Source organism: Giraffa tippelskirchi, chromosome 11 (genome assembly GCF_054371585.1).
Source record: "Giraffa tippelskirchi isolate mGirTip1 chromosome 11, T2T-mGirTip1v1.2.pri, whole genome shotgun sequence".
NCBI lineage: Eukaryota > Metazoa > Chordata > Mammalia > Artiodactyla > Giraffidae > Giraffa > Giraffa tippelskirchi.
In genome coordinates, this window is record NC_137285.1 from 2497021 (window position 1) to 2511885 (window position 14865).

The window sequence follows — 14865 nt, forward strand, 5'->3', positions numbered from 1 at the left end:
GGAATTTCACTGGAGTCTGGCCTATGTTATATTTGTTCCCCTCCTCCTGGGGGGTTTTCAGGGTCTCTTCAACCTGCCTTTGAGGGGAATCTCACGACGCCTTGCCTAGAACTCACATCTCAACTCATTAGTCCGGTTCTCAAAATCAGAGGTCACCATCATTCAATAAGAATGTATTCACCCCACCTTAAGGAAGGGTCCTGGGGTGCGTGTCCCAAGGTAAGCGTATTTAGTGGGGGGGGGGGTCCACGCTCAGAGTGAGTGCCTGGAATGGACCACCTCTGAGATCCCTTCCTCTACTGAGGTCCTGAGATGCTCTTGTTGTGGGGACAGCCTCTGGCAGGGGTTAAACCAGCAGAGAAGAGTCGCTCACACCCTCTGTGTCCTGATCCCCTGGAAAAAGTGACCACACTGTCTGTCCTGTCCACGCAGGACTAGCACCTGACCCTGATCTGACAACTGCTGAGCCCTGTTGGTTGGTTGGGACAGAAATGCGCGTGCCCCACTCAGCTGGTGGAAGCTGCACAGGAGCCTGCAGCATGACAGCCGCGGTGGCCCTAACCCTGGTTCCCACAGCATCGCCCCTCTGGCTGGCTGCCCCTCTGCCCAGCTGCCCGCCAGCACTCCCCGGGTCCCACCAGCTCAGGCACCTACCCAAGAGTGCGGCAGCCTGGCTGCGGCCCCCGAAGCTGCGGCTGAAGGAGCTGTGCCTGCTGGCGTAGGAGGCTGGCCGGCTGGGCAGCCAGGGCAGCAGGAAGGCGGGGATCTCCGAGTGCAGGAGCTCCTCTGCCACGAAGGCCACCTCAAACCACTTGCGCTGGAAGCTGGCGAAGTCGTCCATGGCCGTCGTGTGCCAAGCGGTGGGTTGCTGCACAGCCACTGTGGAGGGCAGTGGAGGGGGGAGCCCGCGTTCTCACCGAGTCACGCCTTGACGCAGTGAGTCTGAGAAGCCAGACACGAAAAGCCACGGAGTGCATGAGGCCACTTGGGTAGAAATGTCCAGAAGAGGCCAGCCTTTGGAGACAGACAGCTGACTGGTGGCCAGGGCCTGGGCGAGGCGAAGTTTGGGAGGGAGCACCCGAGAATGGGGTTTCCCTTCAGGGTGATGGAAAGGTCATGGAACTAGACAGAGGTCGTGGCTACGTGACACTGTGAGCCCTACATACCACTGAACTGCCCCCTTTAAAATGCTCAGTTTGGGGGAGTTCCCCAGTGGTCCAGTGGTTAGGCACTCTCACAGTGGTGGTCATAGGTTCAATCCTTGATCGGGAAACCGAGATACCACAAGCCATGTGGCAGGACCAAAAATAAATAAATAAAATGGTAAGTTTCAAGTCATGTGACCTCTATTTCAGTTAAAAAACTATTTTATCCTCCAGTGATGCTCAAAGTAAGTACAGATGCTCAGGGAGGTTGACACGTCCATCAACCGAGGGGACAGCGTCACACAAGGAGCCTGAGAAGCCCTGTCGTTTGAGGGGGCGCGTCACCAGGAAACACCTGCCCGGCGGGCAGTAGTCAGCCTTACCTCGCTCAGGATCTCTGTCTATCACGATCTTGTAGAAATAGAAGCCGTAGATAAAGGTCCGCCAGGCTTCACCAGAGGCGTGTGTGATGAGCTGCTCTTCCAGCATTTTCTAGAAGGAGAGAAACTCTGAAATTCCTGCAGAGGAACATCTCAGAGGGGCAGCCCTCAGACCCCACTCTCCTCCCCATCAGCTTTATCAGTTGCACTGTGTTAAACGCTGTGCCTGATATAGATTACATTACAAAATGCAAACGCATAACACAGTGTCATTAGATATTTCAAACACACAGACAAGTACAAAGAAAATTCAGGTCATTCCATCAGCCACCTTCGACTAATTTAACTTCCTGCTATACAGACTTAAGAGATTTTTGTTTAAGATCCCGCAGCCATGCAGCATGGCCAAAAAAAAAACTAAACAAAACTTTAAAATCCCTATGGATTCTCCCATGCCCCACTCCCTTCCTCTCTATCCAGAAATAAATGATTAGTGTAATGTAATTCTCACGTATGTTTTCAATAATTTTATCATATAGACACATATTGATCAAATGTCATTGATTCTCCATGGAGGCCTCTGTGTGAACAAGATGGTGTACACTGACCTTTCCCTTCCCCACTTCTCGAGTTTAATTCCAGTTCTGAACAACGTCATTAAATTCAGCAAGTGCTGGCTCAGTGCCTACCATGTGCCAAGCAATACTCGGGCACGGGTGATGTGGAAACACACGGTAGGAGCTGCCCTGTTCTCAAGGGGCCCGGTCAGGGCAGAGGATGAACGAGATGCAGAGAGACCACACTCAGCTGTGCCCGGCGCCCTGGGAAGCGCAGGGAGCCAGGAAGGCGCTGAGGCAGAGAGAGGGCTTTGTCTGGGCACTTTTCACAGGGATTCCCCCCGAGGTTCAGAAGTATAGATTCTGCCCAGAATACTTCAGTGCACAGGGCAGATTCTGCCTAATGTTTAAGTCAGGTAGAAAAGTGCCTTTCAAACCAAGCTGGGCCTGTGATTCATCGGTTAGACCCTCACCCGCCCCGTGGTCTCACCTGCATGATGTCAATGGCCATGGCCTGCGTCTGCACCCCCTCCACGTTGTTCACCAGCCAATGCACCACCTCTGCGCTGATGAAGCAGCTCGGCGACAGGCCCTTCTGCTCAGGGAGCAGCTGGACACCTGTCCTGAGTTCCAAGGAGGCAAGAAGGAGAGAGAAGGTAAAAACAGAAGACACTCCCCCACTGAAGTGAGGCCCCTCACAGTGCAATTTCTCCCCGCTATTCCCAGACTCCGAGAAATCCCTGTGGCAGGACACAAGAAGGTGAGATAGGGGAACGGAGAAGGGGAGGGGAAAACCTGGCCTTCAGAGAATACCTGTGACTCAACCACTGTAGTCCCCCTTTACAAACAAGGTAACCGGGCTCAGAGAGGTCACGTAACCTGCCCAAGGTCACACAGCTGTTGGGGAGGCAGGTATAAACCCACCAAACCCCACTGCCTGAGCAGCACCCTGGCTCACGCTGTGGGATCCTCTTACCCCTGCATTCATCCACAAGAGGAGCCACTTACGAGGGGTGCTTCATGGCCTCCAGGATCTCCACCAGGGTGGAGGAAGATGTCAGGGAGCTGGCCACCAGTTGCTGAGAGCTGCAAACAGAGAAGGAGAGGGACCTTCCTAAGAGTCCTCACAGAGCTGGAAGCCAGGATGATCTGGACACTGAAGTGAGGTATGGACAGCTACGTCCTGGGGCTATCTCAGAGGGGCTGTCCTGCTTCCAAAGCGCGTGTGTGTATTACTCGCTCAGGCATGTCCAACTCTCTGCCACCCCATTTACTGTAGCCCACCAAGCTCCTCTGTCCATGGAATTCTCCAGGCAGGAACACTGGAGTGGGTTGCCATTTCCTTCTCCAGGGGATCTTCCCAACCCAGGGATCAAACACGGCAGGCAGATTCTTTACCATCTGAGCCACAAGAGAAGCCCTTTCCAAACAAGTATATATACACATATTTAAACCCATCCTTGGGTCCCCGTGTCCCCCAGGGACTGACTACATGCGACATCATGGCTGCCCTCAGGCTGGGCTGCTTGGGCTGATCTGATAAACCAATTTGTGGGGCAGAAATAGAGACTCAGACCTACAGAAGAGGCTCACAGACCCAGAGGGGGCAGAAGAGGGTGGGACGGATTGAGAGAGCAGTCCAGAAATAGACACAGCACCATGTGTGAAGTGTTTCGTCAGCCATGGGAAGGTGCTGTGTAACACAGGGGGCTTGATCCGGGGGCTCTGGGACAACCTAGAGGGGTGGGGCGGGGCGGGAGGGAACTTCAAGAGGGAGGAGACGTACGTATACCTACGGCTGACTCACACGGCTGTATGGCAGAAACCAACGCAACACTGTAAAGCCATTACCCTCCAATTAAAAATAAATAAACTCATTAAAAAAAAAAAGAATTCAAGGTGGTTTTGTGTCCTAACTTGCCTCCTTTAACAAGCATCTCTCCTTTGAATAATCTCCGTCAGGCCCGACCACTTCCAAGATATTTCCCTAGAGGGGAGCTCCGGGCCTCCCACACGGGGCACGCTTCTTCCCTGGTCAGCGGTGAAGACTCTGCCGCAGTGTGGGAGCTGCAGGAGACAAGGATTTGATCCCTGGGCTGGGAAGATCCCTTGGAGGAGGGCACGGCAACCCACTCCAGTATTCTTGCCCGGAGACTCCCCATGGACAGAGGAGCCTGGTGGGCTCCAGTCCACGGGGTCACAAAGAGTTGGACACAACTGAAGCGACTTAGCACGCACAGAAGCACTAGGTACTGTGGTCAGAGCACAGGGGACAGAATCCCACGGTCATCACCACCAGTGGGAGGGCCTCTGGTCTTACTTGGCCTCAGTTTCCCCATCTAAAAGCTGGGGAGGACACTGTTCCTGTCTTCTAGGGTTGCTAGGAGGTTAATGTGCATAAAATACTGAGCATGGACTGATGCCCACCAAGTCCAAAATGGTCAGTGATACTAAACAACAGTAACAGCCACCCTGTTGAACTTGGAGACATGAAAGATGCTGGAGAAGGGGACTTCCCTGGCAGTCCAGTAGTTAAGACCGAGCTTCCGACGTACGAGGCACAGGTTCAATCCCTGGTTGGGGAACCGAGATCCCACATGCCACACGGCACGGCCAAAAAAGAAAAAGAACTGGTGAAGGGCAAAGAGCCAGGAAGCATCAAGGGTCCACATTTGAATCCCGTCTGCCTGCTCCCAGTGTCCAGATCTTTCCATCACCTGCTGTGCGAGCTCTTCCTTGATGATATGACAGATCATAAAGATGCTGAATACTCAGCAACTGAACCCAGATCCCTGGGCAAGGGACACACAAGGCACGGGTCACATCAAACCTGGGGCTTATCCGGAAGCTCCTTAATCCCCACCCCACTCCCTGGGTGCCCGTCTTGGCCTCCTCTTCCTACTCGGAGGGTCCAGGACCTACTGGAGCATTTCAGAACCTCAGGGGTTAAAGAAGCCTTTAAAGAAAGATCCTGGAAGTGAACTTCCTTCCGACGCCTGAGTCCTCGTGACAGGCGTCTGGACAGAGGCCGCCCCGTCGTGTGAGCATCATCAGCGGCAGAGAGCTTGGTTCCCTGAGGCAGGACCAGCTGCCTGGGGCTCTCTGCCGTGAGATGGAGTGTGTTCTCTGTAATTCAGCCATGCGTTCTGACTCGTGTCATTCCGGGCCTTCTCCAGCCTAGACATTCCCAGTTCCTCTTCCAAAAGCAGAAGAGAACGTGCTGTTCTACCCTCATGAGCAACAAGGAAGCAGAAACGTCCGCGCCTTTCCTGTGCCCTGGACAGCCAGAGCTGAAGCGTCCACCAGGCTTGCTGAGGACGTGGGTCTGGAGAGACGAGAGGCCGGACGAGCCCAGCTCCTGCACAGCGCCCGATGCCTTGGTGTCTCTACAGGGGCCTGTGAGGAGGGCAGGGCACGGACCACCAGCCCCGTTGGAAGCTGCTGGTGAGCACTGACTGGTCTGGGCTCCCAGACATAACTCGTAGCCAAGTTAGAACTCGGGCCCGAGATCCAGACCCCCGGCCTCTGGGGCCTCTGAGGTCAGAGTGTCCCCACCGCCCAGGAGGACGAGCGTGGCATTCCTGAGTCTCACCTGCTATCGCTGGAGTTTGCAGAGGGGAAGCCCTGTTCCCCCGAGCTCTGCGAGTTCCCGAAGGTCTGGCTGTGGCCCCTGTCGATGGACTGGCCTGTGCTCACCCCCAAGCCGTCCAGCACCGGGGCGGCCGTCTGGTCCAGAGACACCTGCAGGAGATTTAAAAGTTAACGCCCAAAACCAAAACCCAAAAATCTTTCAGGCTGTTCCCACATACGGTCCTTCCTGTTCCTCTCCTTCTTGGTCCCCACTGGTCCCTGGGGGAAGAGCTAAAGGGGTCCAGGGACCACCCCCACCACGGCGTGCACCCCCTTCCATCAGAGTAGGGGCAGCTCATGCACCCCAGTCCGAGGCCATGGGAGGCCATGGTGCACGGTGAACCCCCCGGACCAGCACCTGACTCAAACCACAAGATTTACACTAAAGAAAACCGCCGGAGAAGGAGCGACGAAGCCGGCGTCGCCCCCCAGGGCTGGGAGGAGGGAGATGGCACTGTCAGACAAGCGGCTCCACACCCCCCAACCCTACTCTCCTCGCCCACGTCTGCCCCGGCTGCAGTCAGTCTTCCCATTTGTCCAGGTTCACACTTCAGGCTCACCTGAAGCTCCCTCCTCCCACTTCACCTCTAAGGAGAGGCCTCGTCCTGTGGCCTCCCCTCTGCTGACTCCCAGGGCCCACCAGATGTGCCCATGAACCACCTGGCTCCCAATGACCCCACTCCACATACACCCTACCTGCAAACACTCCAGCTTCACCCTCCTGAAGGACAACTCTAACCCCATCACTCCGTTACCCTGACATCTTTCAAGTCTCCCCACGAGCTATTGGACTGCGACCTGATTCGCAGAACTGAGGGCTTCCGGACACACCCACACCCACACACACCCACACCCACACCCACGGCTGCGTTTTCAGCAGAGTCAACCCTGAGTGTTCGATCCTGTCTGTGGGCCCCGCCGGGATGCCCTTCTCTACTGACACGGGCTACAAACGCTGTGTTCCAAGCGCTGCTCCCTTAGTGAAATGTTCCCGGACTCACTCTGGTCCCCAGACAGAAACCTTCTTCTCTACTGTCAGTCTCTGGCCCTTGCCTGGGGGATAGCACGTTTTGCTTCTTGTCATGGTTTTCTGTCTCCTTCCCTTTAGACAGCCTGAAGGGGGGGCTATGACCTGCCAACCTAGACAGGCTGCACCCGACCACGAACATCTATCTGGAAAGGAGAGCAAGGCTTCGAGAGCACTTCTGGAAAAATACGAGATGCCCAGTCTCTCCCACACGGGGTTCTTGAGTACTTCCAGAAGAATATTACCAGATACTCTGTAAGACGGTACAAAAAACATCACTCCTAAATAAAACAGAGCATCTCAACCACGGTACTGCCATCATTAAGGGTCAGATAAGCCTTTGCTGTGGGAGTTTCCCAGCTGGCTCAGCGGTAAAGAACCCGTCTATAATGCAAGAGACACAGGTTCAATTCCTGAGTCGGGAAGATCCCCTGGAGGAGGAAACAGCAACCCACTCCAGTATTCTTGCCTGAAGAATCCCATGGACAGAGGAGCCTGGTGGGCTACAGTCTTGGGGGTGCAAAGAGTGACTGAGCACCCACGAAGCCTTGGTTGTGGGGACCACTGGGTGCACTGTGGGCACTCAGCAGCATCCCTGGCTTCTTCTCACCAGATGCTAGCCACGCCCCCTTTATCATCTCCCTCTGCTCCAGCTGTGACAAAAATGCCTCCCAGGACCAAAGGTCCCCTGGGAGACAAAATCATCCCTAGTTCTGAAAGAACCAGTTTGCTCTTCTACATCAGGCTCAATGAATCGCCGAAAAAAAAAAGGACCACATAGACTTTGCCAGCCCCATAAATACACAGAGAAATGCAGCAAGAGGCAGCTTGCAATTACCAACCACCATCTGCCCTCAATCAGCAAGACTTAGGAAGAGGTGCCACGCCATGAAATTAAGTTAGACGCTGATGCAGGGGACCAGACCCAGCTCTCTGGCACAGGTGCTCCTTCTGGGCCTTTCTGTGGGTTATCTCTTGTCTAGTGCCCCTGAGTCAGAACCCCACCAGCAGCCCACACCAAGATATGGTTAACGAGTCATCCTCTAAATCAGAAGGTGGAAAATATCTTCTGTCAAGGACCAGATGGTAATTATTTTAGGCTTTGTGGGCTATAAGGCCTGTTGAAACTGCTCAACTCTGCATGAAAAAGCACAAAAGCAACCATCAATGATGTGAATGAAGGAGTGTGGCTGTGTTTCGATAAAACTTTATTGACAAAAGCAGATGGTGGGCCAGACTAGTGTTTGTATGATTACACGGTTAATCAATATAAAATAACAAGTTAAAAAAGAGAAAACCTCCCCTGTCTTCATGATGCTTACCATCTGGGAGAAAAACAATAAAAGAGCTCAGCCTTTAAGTCAGGTTGCTATGTCATATGGACAAAAACACCTCAAGGGGAAGATGCTACCATGTGGCTGAGTCAGCGGCAACCATGTGGGCAAAGATGGGGACACTGAGCCCCTCTGTCGTCACAAACAGAAGGTACTGCATCTCCAAGATCAAATTCAACTTCAACTGCTCCTCAAACTCGGCTTCAGCTCAAATCCAGGCGTTTTCAGAGCCGAGCTGAAAGCCATGTCGAGGCTTCAACTGACAGCATGCATGGGCTGCAGGGCCCTGGGGTTGGACTGACCTGAGGGTAGAAGGCGGAAGATGCTGTGCGCGGGCTGCGGACAAACTCCATAAAGAAGGCCCCGTCCTGAGGTCAGAGCAGCAGGAAGCGGCGGCAGGTGCGAGGGGGTGAAGGATGGCACACGGCCCAGCGGTGAACCATTGCAGGAGGAGGAAGGGATGAAAGAAAAAAACAAAAACAAGGAGGGAAGGAGAGAAAGAAGGGCACATGAGGGGAAAGAGAGAGAGAGAGAGACAAGAGACCCATCCATCCAGGAGGAAGATACCCAAATGCAAAGCGTCAGCAGAAACCCACATCTTCCCAGGCAGAGCATCCCAGCCATGTAGGCGCAGCACCTGGGGAAGGTGTGTCCAAGCTCCTCTGCTCTCATCAGAGCCAAGCCTGGATGCCTGCGGCCCCACATAGCTCTGAACGTCCTTCAGACCCATGCCGAGGGGATGGGAAGGCTGCAGGGCAGCTTGTGTGGGTGGGGGGGTGCACAGGGCAGGACGGGGGGCAGCGTCCTGGCCTGGTGGGGAGACCCCCAGGTTTCTGGGTGATACATGGACACCTGAAGCTTGCACTTCCACCTGTTACTAAACACGGCAGCAGATGGCAGAAGAGGATTCAACGCAGGAAAAGTTCTTGCTAAACTTTCCAAGCGAACCAGGGACACAGAAGCAGCAGTACCTTCTCCTCTACTGGTTGTGTAACAAAACCATGAAGCCGCTGAGACATTTGTAGTGTCAGACATGTATGTGCTCACCAGGAGGGGCTCCTGGAGCTGCCTCCCCGCCATCCCTGCGGGGTTCAGGTGCCGTGGACTTGAAACATAAACGGCAGAGAAAGCTTTTCCAATCACTCCTCCCTCCCTCCTTTCTTCTTAAGGTCAAGACATATCTTCTTGTCCCTTCAAAATCTTTGCACTTTTTATGTCATTACTGAAATTTGGAAATAGCACTCCATATACCTGAAGGTCTCTGCTTGCCTACAACTTTTCTTTAATTCTAAAAGTAGAATCACTGAAGTATTTCACTGTCTGTTTTACCAAGACTGCTGTCCCGGCCCATCAGCCACGACAAGCTCCAACAATGAGCCATGGAGACGCCGGTCTTCAGCAGCGCACACTCGGGTACCCTCCACACATCCTAACGTGTAGGATGCTGCCTGGAGACAGTGTCAGGCCGTCTCCTGACCCCTCTGCCTCCCCTGGACCACTTGGAAACCTACACCCGGCAGATCCATGGCCACCTGTGTAGACTTTACTGTCTGGCCGGAAGATGAGGGGAGTGCTGTAGACAACGGTCTCCTATTCGGTCACCGGCGTATTTTAACCCTAATCCTCGGGGTTCTGTAGTCTCTCGCATCTCAGTGCCGTGTCCACCGTTTCTAACCCTCAGAGAGGACAGCCAGCGGGCAGCACGGAGGCACTCGTGTGTCCCACGCTCTATCTGCACCCCTCCTCTGCTAGAACCCACGGAAGCGGAGGTGCTGACGTGAGGTGCCCGTGAGGACAGGTGAAAAGACTTCCCTCACTGAGACGGGTCGCTCCTGATGCACAGACTGCGCTGGGGACTGTACCCAGGGCCGCTGTCTTAGAGCTGGGCTTGCAGAACAGCGCACAAAAAATCCGGTCCCCTGGTTGTTCCAGTCTGTGAGTTGAGAACTTTTCAAATTTTAAATGGTGGAAGAAGAGTCCACACGACAACCTGGATCCTGCCTCTCAGCCCACAAAGTCTAAAATATTTATCAAGGTTTGCTGTCTCAGGTCTATGAATTCCCCAAGTTGCTTGCAGCCTCGGTTGCAACTTTTCTCAGATTTTAATCCCTCCATCCTAGTCATCTAATTCTAGGAACTTATCCTGAAGAAATAATCAGAGATGTGATCAAATAATTATGTGCAAGGCTGTTTGCAGCATTATTTGAAATTGTGATACACTGCAGAATAATTATAAAAGCCTTATGGAATAATTACCAAAAACTATTTTTTAAAAATCAGAAACCACATACATACTTTTTTAAACAAATGAAGATCTATCCACATGATGAAATATTATATAGGTATTTTTTAAAAATCATGCTTCGGAGAAATAATGAGACAGGGAAATGTTCACGATGTGGGAGAAAAATAAACAAACAGGCAGATGGATATGTAAGTTGACCACAATGTTGAAAAATAAAATACACCTATTGAGTCTGCTTCGTCTCTGAGTGAGTAACCAGATAAGGGAACGTGCAGTCACATCAGAACAATCTGGGGTTCTGAATTTCTGGGGAGAAGGAGCTGACAGAGCCTTATCTATTGGTCTTCAAAGCTACGACAAGCCTGCCCTGTGGAGTTCTCAGCCCCTCTACTGTACTCGCCAATTCTGTGCAGAGGCCAAAGTCTCAGGTTTTGGCTTCTGTCTCCCGGGACACTCCCGTCTGACTACTTCTCAGAAGTCTATGCAGACTGATGGGGATTTCGTTCACCAAAGAGTGAGCTCTCCTGGAATCTGCTTCAGTTGTTTTCTAGCTGCCCCCCCCCCACACCCACCCCCATCCCTACCCTACCCTCGCCAGGGAGGGCTGAAGATGGAGCTGAAGGAAAACCAGAGGCCAGCGTCACAGCTCAAGCCAGACCTTCAGTCTTGACTGAGCCAGTTAACCTGACTGATTTATACACCTGCTTTCCTCAGGTAGTCAGCTTCCTTACGAGTCCCTCCATCAACACAGCGATGCCATAAAGGGTTCACCCAACTCCTCAGCACACTTGGTTCTGGGCCCTGAGTGCACACGCTGGCCCCCTGCTCATCTGGGGGGCTCCTTTACCTTTCGAGGGCTGTCCACGTAGGTGGGAGTCATGGCAACACCACTGCTCTCGGCCGGCGGGGCGGAGCCCTTGACCCCGTGTGCTGCTGCCTGCTGCTCTCCCAAGCACCTGAGAGGAAGAAAAACCAGGGCGGTTCTGCCCAGAGCCTGGGGAAGGACGGCTTTGGCCACAACGAGGCAAAGGCTGCTCTGTGGCCGTCATCTCTGAAACACGCTTTTCCCTTTGTTTCTCCTCAGACCCTCTGTGGTGCCCTTAATTTCATTCACTGTCCTGAATGATTGCCAGCTGCCACCGAAAATCAGAAAATAGCTCAATCTTAAAAGCATCTTGGTGGTCCAGTGGTTAAGATGCAGAGGATGTGGGTTCAATCCCCTCGTGGAGGAACTAAGACCCTGCATGTCACACAGTGCAGCCAAAAATATTTTTTAATTGAAAAGTAGACAAGTAAATAAAAGTACCTTGGCACAGCTTAGGGCTTACATTTTCCTTTGAAAAGGCAAGTGACATGTTTGAGTCACTCCATCCGTGAATACCATGCTTTCAACTCTCTGGGACAGAGTTTTTCCTCAGTTTTTATTAAACAGACAACCAGAAGCACACTCTGAAAATTAGGGCTGTGTTACCGTTCAGCACAACTGAACAGGGTGGAATGTGTCAACTCTTCACACATTTTGAAGGTTTGTTAATCTTGCAAATGCACACACTTAATCCCTCCCCACCCCCTAAAAAAAGCCACGCACATAACAGGCGTTATCTCAAACACAAGACAACCGTGGTTTTCTTATGGCATCTCCTCCCATCTTGGAGTCCATAAATGCCTCCTTTCACATTTGTTTTTCTAATTTCTTTTCCTACTAAAATAAACCATGAACCATTGTAACTTAGGGCTTCCCAGGTGGCTCAGTGGTCAAGAATCCACCTGCCAATGTGGGAGACCTGGGTTTGATCCCTGGGTTGGGAAGATCCCCTGGAGAAGAGAATGGCTTCCCACTCCAGTATTCCATGGACAGAGAATCCCATGGACAGAGGAGCCTAGTGGGCTATAGCCCATTCAGTTGAGTTCAGTTCAGTTGCTCAGTCGTGTCCCACTCTCTGCGACCCCATGGACTGCAGCCAGCCAGGCCTCCCTGTCCATCATCAACTCCCGGAGTTTACTCAAACTCATGTCCATTGAGTCGGTGATGGGTCAGTCCACAGGGTCACAAAAAGAATCAGACATGGCTTAACGACTAAGCAGTAACAAACTGTAACTCAAATGAGCCCCCAGATTAGACTTTTAATGCATCACCGAGTCTGTATTTGGTAAGCTCCAGGAGGCTCACACCTCAGTTGTAAACGCTCGGCTGTTCCCGCAGCACACGCTCCTCGTGGTGGGCACAGGGAAGCCCAGGCCTCTGCACAGCCGCGCTGTCCAGCGGCCCCTCAGCAGCCCTCCGGGGGGCCCACGCCCCTCCCCAGGCTGCCTGGGGACAGTGAACCATCACCAAAGGGGGTAAACGCCTGGGCCTGGTCCAACTCGGCTCACTTCCCAAGGCAGCTGCAGGGGGAGACTGGAGGCGTCAGTGGGTTTTCCTGCAGAGGGGCCTCTCCCTCCGTCCTCTGCCCCCTCCCTCCCCCGGGAAACCAATTCATGACGTTTCTCTCGTCTTAAATTCTGACACGTCTGTTACTGACGGTGAGGTGACCTCGTATCGGAGATTAAAAACTAGTTTCCATAGTAACCTGCTACACTCTTTTTGGTTTATGAAAATAGAGGATAATGTAATTGAACCCATGATCTACCTGGACCCCAGGATCATTTATGGTGGAGCCAATCTTGTACGACCGACCCTAGCCATCTATACCTACCCACCCTGATTATTTGGAAGCAAAACTCACATATGCTATTATTTCATCTATAAACACTTCAGTGTATATTGCATCTCTAGAAGAAAATAAAAGAATAACAATCTCATCAACACACTTAAATTTTTTTAAATTTTCTAATATCAAATATTTCTCTAATGGTCTCCAAAAAATCTTTTTACAGTGTGTTTGCTGGATGCAGTTCAGGTCCCTACACTGCAGTCAGTCATGTCTCTCGAGCATCCTTTGAGCTGGAAGCTCTTTTCATCTCTCCATATTCTGCAATTTATCTGTGGGAGAAAGGAACTCACTGGTCCTGTAAATTTACCATCTGGATGTGCTCCTCACATCCCTTTATTGCTTACCCCGCTCCTCTGTGCCCAGCACTGCCTGAGAACTAGAAAATGTATCTAGAGGTTTGAGCACATCTAGGCTTGATGAGCAGGAACTCCTCAAGCGTGCTGCATGCTTCTTCCCGGAGGCCTCGGCGTCTGGCGATGTGAGCACTCACCGATGACCTCTGTTAGATCCGTGAGTGCACAGGAGCCCACACGTGGTAATGTCCTAGTGTTCCCTCTGGACCCATCAGCTTGAATACTGGAGAGACGGACACCTCCCCACACCAATCACTTGGCTACTCTGAGGCGCGATTCATACATGAAGAGCGGACTCAAAGTCCGACTCTGCCTCAGCCCCGTACATCACGCCGTCTCTGCATCACATCACGGCAGCATCCACACACACACACACCGGGATGTCCTCCTATGCTTCCAGCGAGCTGTGGCCGTGTTCCCTGGCTGTGCCCCAGGGTCCCCTCGTCTGACACATGTGACAACCCTCATGTACTGAGCTGCCATCTATGTGCTGACCTGTGGACCAGGAGTTGGGGATTCAGAGACACTTAGGACCCATCCTTGCCCTTGGAGGCTCCACAGCTCAGGGGAGGGGATTCCACCAAAAAAACCTGCTATCCTGTACACGCCCACATGAGACACGTAAGGGGCACACTGCCTTCTTCCCAGAGGCCATGATGACCGCCACATGGGCTCACTCCCTGTTCTGACTCCCTGATGTCAGTTTATCTCCATCAAACAGAAGCCACGGAGCCCATACTGCCCACAGCCCTTCTCCCATGGCCCCTGCCTCCCACGAGAGCGACGACATGTGAGCGCCTCCAGCCAAAGACTCAGGGGAACCGGAGGAAACCGACACACGTGATAAGATGGCAGGACTACAGGTGAAACTTCTAAACCTCTTCCTATCGCTGCAACACAGTTTTCCACAATAAAACTGGATCTGCTTGGTGTAGCAAAAAATAAAGAAAAGCACAAGGTAAAAAATGCCACGTGAGCAAACATTACATAAAGACCTGGCTCCCTCTGCTCAGCCTCCAGCTTTGAGAAGAGGCACCACGTCCCCCAGGAGCGCCCATCTAGGGGAGAATACATCTCGGGGCACCCTGTCCTGCCTCCCGCTGTGGGGTCAGCTGAGCACCCCACACACATTAGGGGACACTGTCACCCCAAGACATCCCTCCTCCTTCCAGCTGAGCAGAAAGAGGCTCCTTGGAGCGCTTGGAACAATGACTCACTGACACATTAAAATAAGATTCCCCCGCCCCCAGCTTCACACCCCTCCCAGCAACATATGTTCCTTGTTCTTTTTTTCCAGCGGGAAAGGTCTGTGATTAGCTAAGGGACAATCTGCAGGCAGAGTTCCGGGGTCTTTCCTGGGTCAGATTTTCTGGAGGCCCCAGCACGCTCAATCATGGGCCTGACCTATCCCAGTTTTGCCTGTCATCACCGGCCCTGCCCCCCCTACTGCTACCCTGGCCACTCTCTTCCCTCCCCCAGG

The 14865-nt window shown here is 52.7% G+C and overlaps 1 protein-coding gene across 40 annotated transcripts in view; it reads right to left on the minus strand.

Moving 5' to 3' along the window:
- The window catches only part of DEPDC5 (DEP domain containing 5, GATOR1 subcomplex subunit), a 70340-nt gene that overhangs the window by 8761 nt on the left and 46714 nt on the right, over positions 1–14865 (minus strand). For 17 of the 40 annotated variants that reach the window (XR_014068954.1, XR_014068953.1, XR_014068952.1 and 14 more), the window contains 6 exons: positions 11166–11274; positions 5675–5823; positions 3091–3168; positions 2573–2705; positions 1529–1637; positions 655–879 (listed from right to left, as the gene is read on the minus strand). Coding sequence is in view for 25 of the 40 variants with exons in the window: in XM_081542292.1 (XP_081398418.1) it covers positions 655–879; positions 1529–1637; positions 2573–2705; positions 3091–3168; positions 5675–5823; positions 11166–11274 (803 nt within the window). In the remaining 15 variants the exon portion in view is untranslated. Of the gene's footprint in view, positions 1–654; positions 880–1528; positions 1638–2572; positions 2706–3090; positions 3169–4003; positions 4150–5674; positions 5824–8375; positions 8442–11165; positions 11275–14865 lie in introns of those variants that run through there. The other 23 variants (XR_014068951.1, XR_014068964.1, XM_081542288.1 and 20 more) reach the window with 5 other exon arrangements.